Genomic DNA, 7500 nt, shown 5'->3' with positions numbered 1-7500 from the left:
TATCACTTCATAAATCCTCGTGCACGACCATACCCGCCCGGGGATGCACATTAATCTTATTTTATGTCCCGCACATGCTCGATCGATCTCTCGTCACTCCCGTGCCGTGTTCATCTTTCTTCATCTATCACGCGCGCATCTCGCTCTACATTATCCGCTTCTTATGCTTACAATTTTTGCACCGAATTTTTGGGTTTTGTTTTCTTCCGTTTGTTATCTTCGTTCTACTACTCCTCCTTTCTTCTACTACTTCTTCTGTGGAATCGGTGAGCAGCGGCTCACGCGAATGCATTCGATTACGGCTTCTCGCATAATTTGTCGCACCATCACCGTGGATGGTGAGCGCACTGATGATGTCGGGGATGTCAGACGATTGTCACTCGATCGATACGGACTTCCCAATCGATTGTGGCTCGCAATCTTTTACTTATCGTCCGGCGGCATCGCACAGACCAGCGAAATTTGTGTCTCGCTAGTTGTTTCCCTCTTTCGATTTCTCTCGTTCTGTCTCTCTCTTTCTTTATATCTCTTTCTCCTTCTCTACCTCTATCTCTTACTCTCCATCTTAAACTCTGTTTTTTCTTTGTTTCTCAATCTCAATCTTAAACATCCATGATTTCGTTCAAAATTATTCAGCAATAGCCGATAGTAAACATTTCAATGCAATCTTTTATGCCAATCGTACATTGGCGCCCATAAACGAGTTATCTATATAAACATTAATACCCGTCTAGTGTGTCTCTTCACAATCTACTGAATCGGAGCCGCATAAATTACGAATTTATCTTGGTTACTTCAGTGGCCATTGTGCAAACAAAAGGAACCGCCAATTACATGGCGCAGACTTTCCATTCTTCTTTTTTTCCTTATCCAGCATGTTCGCAGTGCTGTGATATCTATTCTGTTTTTTTCTTGTTAAATTGTACAATTCTAGGGGCTTTTGGCCTTTCGACTCGTGCTGCATAATCTATTCAGATTTATGCATTTGAATGTATCCAAGTAACGACGCTCAGGTGCCACCGAGTGCGAAAATTCTCTTCGCAATTAACCATAAAGCTCTAAAGGGCTTTGGAGCTTCATCGATTTTTGAAATTGTTATTTCGCAACAAAATCATCAACAATTCGTGTCGATGTCGATGCCGTGGTGCTGGTGGTACGATGGAGGCGCCTCAAAAAAATTAAAATAAATCGTGAGTCACCATGCGCCTCCATACATACTTACGTCATTTGCATCATTCATTCATAATAGTGCAACCAGCCGACGTCGTCTAGGCCCGATTCATGGCTGATGAATATTCATAGACCACTATGTCAGTCTGATCTTTGTGTAGTTCGTTTTAATTCAATACCCCGGCACTCCACCAGTGAACATGCAGGCGGTTCGGTACCGGTCGTGCAACAATTGCTGGAACCATCATGTTCCAGTTTCGTGCTGTGCCAAATTAGTGTCGGGAACTAATAATAACGCAAAGCGACGTGCGTTTGAGATTTAACATTGCTGCTACCAACCTCACTAAAATGGAAACCATGTGGGCTGACGGTTGAGCAGAAGCGACGAACAAATCCAAAAAGTGTAGCTCAAAAGGGAATGTTTGGGCTGAATTGTACCAATCATGTCCCACACACGAATTGTGTTCCAACACTAGCAGAGTTGCATTAGTTCCAGAGTTGCAGCCCCAAAAGCAACCAAATTGAATGTCTGAACTTTCCATTGACGTCAATCAGATGTCATATGTCTTATCACGGCACAGTATGCACCGACCTACGTGGTTAGAGCGCAACACAGAAAACATGCTCAAAACACTCGCTCTCACATTTTTCTTTTTGTTATTTCCAAAGCAGCATTTCAACAATCATAATCAATCGCAATACTCAAAGTTTTCCGTTCGTGCCATATTAATCCGAACTATTTCAACATTTTTTATCCACTCCCGTGAATAAATGCTTCGCTTTCGAATTCTCTTTTCACATTTCACAAACATGCGAACGAGTCTTTTGAAAATTCATGCATTTCGCTAAATCAAAAATCACACCGTTGGCCCTCTGAGCTGTTGTGCTTGCCTCAAAATCGAAACACTCTATGCCACGACGCCATAACTTTCGGCTATTCTTGGCCTCCATCCTATCGTACTACAATCTGAAACGCTATTCCCTTATTGCTAAAAGGTTATGCTTTGTAAGAATGTCACTCATCCAACCGGTGCGGCAGCAGCTGGCAATAGCCAAGGCAAGTTCAGCAATCAGTTCCTTTTCGCAAAGCATCGTTTGCTCGTTTGTCCCGAACGTTTGATGTTCTGTGGTTTTTTGTTCAATGTTTTACTGTGTGGCTATTACTGTCGCCTCTGTGCAATGTGCAGCCTGTTTTATTCATTTATCTACTACTTATTAAACTATGTCCTTCTCTCTTCATGCTTTGTGATATTGCGTTTATGTTATATTTGATCCATAAGTGCCTTTCGAAGTCGGATTGAATGATACGATGCCTCAAGTACTGTGATTATTAGGAATCGTCGCTTCTCCATGTATCACACAAAGAAGTAAAGCGTTTCTGTTACCGTGAGCAGATGATTCGGTTTCATTCGCAAGACTTTTCCCTGTTTCTGGTTGAATGCTTTCCCTTCTTAATAGCGGCTGTGCTCTATTCAACAAAAGAAGATCGATCGCTTTCAAATTGCATCGATGAAAACGTTTGTCAACCATATTCTACCATTCGCAAAGACGTCCATTCCTTTCATTGAAACGACAATACAAATTGAATAGATATTATTGTTGTACATCCTTTAACGAACGCACCCTATCAATTGATTAATAGCAATACAATCATTCACTTTGCGGAACAATGTCTGCAGTATGAAAAGCTCTGGGTTGTTTCATCTGTGTTTGTTAAATTTTAAAGGTATTCATAAAAACTATCGCTTGATAAATTTACCATACACTTTCAGTATTGCAATTAGTATCAAGACGATTTGGATTACACTTTGCAATGCGAAGCAGTCCATTTTTGTATTTAGCATTTAAAATGCCATTAAAACACTTCCATCTCTACGAAAAACACAAACATCGTAGACTTGATTGCTTTTCAAGATTTTATTATCAATTCCTTGAAGAATGACCATCAAATTGATAGGTGGATAGAACTGTGGATAGTACAGATTTTAATTACTTTAGCCACATGAGGAGAGCAACATCTTCTGAGCGTTCGATTATACAACTGAAATACGAGCAAAGTTTGCCCGATTGGGAAGCCAGCACAATATTTACCGATGTGCACAGTGTTCTCGATCGATTAAATTAAAATGTTTGGTGGTAGGTAAAGAACGAGAGACCGATTATCGAAACACTCCAATCAGCGTTCCAGATGCCAATGTTGGTGGGACGTTTTCAATTTTATGATATGATATGATGAATTTCATTCCATTCAACACATGGATAGAAGTTCTTCATGAAACAATGCAAAATAAGGGCAGTAAAACAAGAGCATTCGCATAACCCCTTAAGAAAACCAATTCGATATTCTTCTACAGGATTCTTTCGTGTCGATATACGCCATTTATTTTTTTATTCGTCTTATTTTGCATACTGCATAGCATACGATGCATCCTCGATTTACTTTCTAATGACAGTTAAAAACTTTAAACTTCACCTCTTTTTCTCTAACATGTCCTTTTTCTCTTTCCATTCTATCTTAATTCCTTCGACCAAAACCAACGCTATTCTACTTTCCATTGTTTTTGTATGTCATTCATTGTTTTGAAAACATATCCCAAACCTGCTACTTATTCGATTTTTTTGTGAACTTAATCCGGATAAAACATAAATGTGAAAATCTGATCAAAACACTTAGTTGCGTTAATAATGCCAGCAAACTATAAACCACACCTAGAGACACTAATGTGATATTTCTACCGTTACGTCCTTTACTTCGTCTGTTAATTGAAAGTATTACCACCATTCTTCCATCTTTAACATTAAGGGAGATAATATAAAATAATAATATAAAATGGAACAAAAGATCTCAGCCTGCCAAAGATTAAGGACTATTTTACCAATAAAGATGTTTAAGCTGTAATTCATTATTTTATCAATAGTCTAGATACAAAATCTCAAACTATTCACACAACCCGAAAGCAATCACAACCATAAAGTACAAACTAACCTAAAGCTAAAACCTCTTGCGGATAATTACAGTTTAAGCTCTCGCATGAATTGTAAAATAGTTAAACAACTAAACTACGAAACGGTACGTTAAATATTGTTGAAAAATTTTGTATCTTGATTTCATTTTCAAATAAGCTTTGTCCCCTATCCTTGTCTTATTGTTTCTACCTTTCCCATACATTCACCGTATTGAAAATTTCTCTAGGTTATGTTGAGCTCGACAGCATCATGTCCACATGCCAACAAGTGGCACTAAGGGAAACGATAAAGACAGAGAGAGAGAGAATGAGAATAAAAAGAAAGAGGTAGAGACAGCTTAAACTTGAAGCCAAAACCGAAATTTCATGAATATTTTCTATGCAAATTATAAACAGTGTTGCCGACATTTGTTTAATTTCAAGTTGTGATCATATAATACACTTGCTGAAAGATGTTTCATGAGTTGCATTCCATTTTATTCGCTTTGAGGTAGAATCGTTTTTAATTCCCCTTAGATTTCCTTTGTATTCTAATAAAGTAACAAATCAATACCTAAGCTTCATTTGTATATCTACATTTTAATATTTTGGTACTATTTTATTGTTGGCTAGTTAAGACGCTTTTAATTGAACAACCTAAATCGAGTCCTGCTGCTCGACGTTTTGAATGTTATGTTTTGCTTTTGTTGCATTTTTCCTAATCTGTACTTCCTACTAGTTTCCCCAAGATGATGGACCAAATTGATTTGAACTCGCTTTCCAGTCTATATAATCCTCCACGACACTTGCTACAATGCACATGCTTTCTGGTATTACGGAGTCGAGTCTGGAGAGATACTTTCTTTCACATTCGCTGCTTTTTATCTTCTCAGAAGTTTTATCTGAAGCACTTGCTAAGCCGACAGCTGGTCGCAAACGGTATGCCATCAACCTGGGTTTTGAAAGCCATTTGTTCCTCATGAGCTGGGAACAAATAGCAATTGAAAAAGCGTTGAGCGGAATGCGAATCACGAAAAAAAAAACATTTTGATTTCAATGCCTGTTGTATGTATTTCTAAGTCTAAGTCATTATCAATGTGCTTTGATTTGCCTTGTTGTGTTGATGGTTGTGCAATATGATTTGAACTTTGGAATCGAACAAAAATTTAAGCTTACAATGGTGGCTTTTCTATATTTATCGTGTGGCTCCATCAATCAACTGACCTCATTTAACTATGTTCCCTTCCCGCTTACCATCTCTTCCTGCACCAAACATTACGCTGCCACCGTGCTATGGATTGACGAAAATCTGTGTTGGATGTTGCCAATAAAAATCTGGACCACCGGAAACTTCCCTCGGCAAATCCGTGGTTTATGTCGTTGATTTCCCCCTGGGATTGCCACACGACAGTGCTGGGTGCCTCCGGTGAGATTCTTTTGGAGAAAATTTTGGAAGAGGACAGTAGCTACGGTGATCCTGATTACTACTCACGGAACGTGGGCCAATCGCCCCCCGGAGCGGATAACGATAAGCGGTTGCTGCTGGGTAACGGCCATACCGGCGCCATTCACATGACCGACATCTAAGCAACGATGACCAGACCAGGACAGTGGTGGGATCCACGGGAATTGTATGGACTGGAAGCTACGAGGGGAAACTCTACGGGGTGCTATGGCAATGAGAGCTGCTGTTACGCTGCTCAGCCGAGAGGAAACCATTTTCCAAAATCAGCTTAAGTAAGGATACATGTGATGACGCGCAAGGAGATGACGATGATTTATGTAATTTTGGTGGCTTTGTAATGATCGCTAATGTATTTGCCCTGAATCACTCAAATAATGACGACACGTTTGTAAACATCCAATTCGCATCTAATTGAAACGCTATTAAATAGGTGCTAACGGAAACGAGACAATGTTAGGGGGCATTGATTGCGAATAACACATTAAGCACATTAACAAACATTCAGGCGCACATAGCATACAACTCAAATCACGTACAATGTCTCCAAGTGAGCTCACGTCAAGTGGCATTAATGTGAAGACAACAAACATCCAGCAAACAATAATCATATATTATCTCAGCATAGTATCACTCAAACGGAATACATGTTATGGCATTCAACATCGCATAAGTCATCTGGTTAAAAGTGTTATCAGTTCTTTAAAAAGCTCTTTTTATGCCTACTGCTCAGTGTCAAACCACATCGACAGCAGAAGAATATTAATAAAAGTTTTATTTTACATTAACAGAGACCAATAACTCCTCAAAAGATTGTGGTCGTATTTATCACTGTTACGAACATCATTTTATCATTAAAGCTTTTGTTTATTTCTTAAATCGATTTATTAATGATAGATCATAGCAAAGTATCCAACTCAACAAAAAGTGCGATGCGATAAGGTGGGAAATGCTCACGAAGAAATCAGATTTGAATGGAAAAGGCATATTTACAACAGAAGCCGAACGATAACCTTGGCGCAGTCAAAACTATTCGTCGTATAAATCAATGTAAGTAAAGCTGATTGTCGTTTATTGCCATTTCGATGTATATTTCATTTTTCGACCACGTATCGTAATTTGCACTCTTTTTATAGTAGGAAAATGTTACCGGTACAGCAACACACGCACACTCTTTGTACGTGTACAAAATCAATGCAAAACACGAAGAAATCATCTTTAACGTAATATTACCAGATACCACGTCTGCATGTAGTCTATGCGGTAGCGAATAAGAACTTTCCAATTACTCGATAACGATAAGGGATGTGCGGAGATGCAAAACAGCTGCGATGACGCTCTCTAGTCACTAGTGACACTCTCTAGCTAGCTTCCTCAAGCCAACGATGCGATGCTTCAGTTCTCCTTATGCCATATGATAAGCGATGTACGGGGAAACGCTACAAGAGGAATTACCAATCATTACCGACGCCCAACGGTATCATACAGACGACACGCTTACCGACACGAATCGGACATGTACCAAAATCGCATTTACTTGAACAATGCTTTCACGAGAGCAACACGATGTAGAAAGCAAAAGCCACTGAAAAACAAAAAAAACGGAAAATAAACAAACTTCTAAATTATTGCAAAATAAAATCCTTATAAATAAAAGCATCTCTTTCTACCGAAAACTACACCAAAGAATAAGATACACCAGTAACACAGCAAATAATGGCAGCGAAGAGCGCGTGAGATTAGGTAGCATCAATCATCATACATTGTTCAATGTACTGTCAGCAGATGCCACTAATGGCAGTTGACTGTGCTTCGTTTTGGCAAAAAGGTGAAGGAGGAATGTGGATAGAATTGGTTAGTTTTTATAATACATACTATCCTGCAAAACGAATTTCATTTTGCCCTCCCTACATATAAAAAGGT

General features: G+C 39.0%; 1 protein-coding gene across 2 annotated transcripts in view; it reads left to right on the top strand.

The window, feature by feature from the left end:
- Window positions 1-7500, top strand: part of LOC125949667 (uncharacterized) — a 31345-nt gene that overhangs the window by 20138 nt on the left and 3707 nt on the right. Inside the window, exon 6 of one of the 2 annotated variants that reach the window (XM_049676928.1) lies at window positions 5527-7500. This exon is cut by the window's right edge and continues 3707 nt beyond it. In XM_049676928.1, the coding sequence (XP_049532885.1) occupies window positions 5527-5702 (176 nt within the window). In that variant the 3' untranslated portion in view covers window positions 5703-7500. Of the gene's footprint in view, window positions 1-2166; window positions 2218-5526 lie in introns of those variants that run through there. The other variant, XM_049676929.1, reaches the window with a different exon arrangement.

This window comes from Anopheles darlingi, chromosome 2 (assembly GCF_943734745.1).
Source record: "Anopheles darlingi chromosome 2, idAnoDarlMG_H_01, whole genome shotgun sequence".
Classification (NCBI taxonomy): Eukaryota; Metazoa; Arthropoda; class Insecta; order Diptera; family Culicidae; genus Anopheles; species Anopheles darlingi.
The sequence above is the reverse complement of the archived record's forward strand: the minus strand, read 5'-3'. Positions and strand labels throughout refer to the sequence as shown.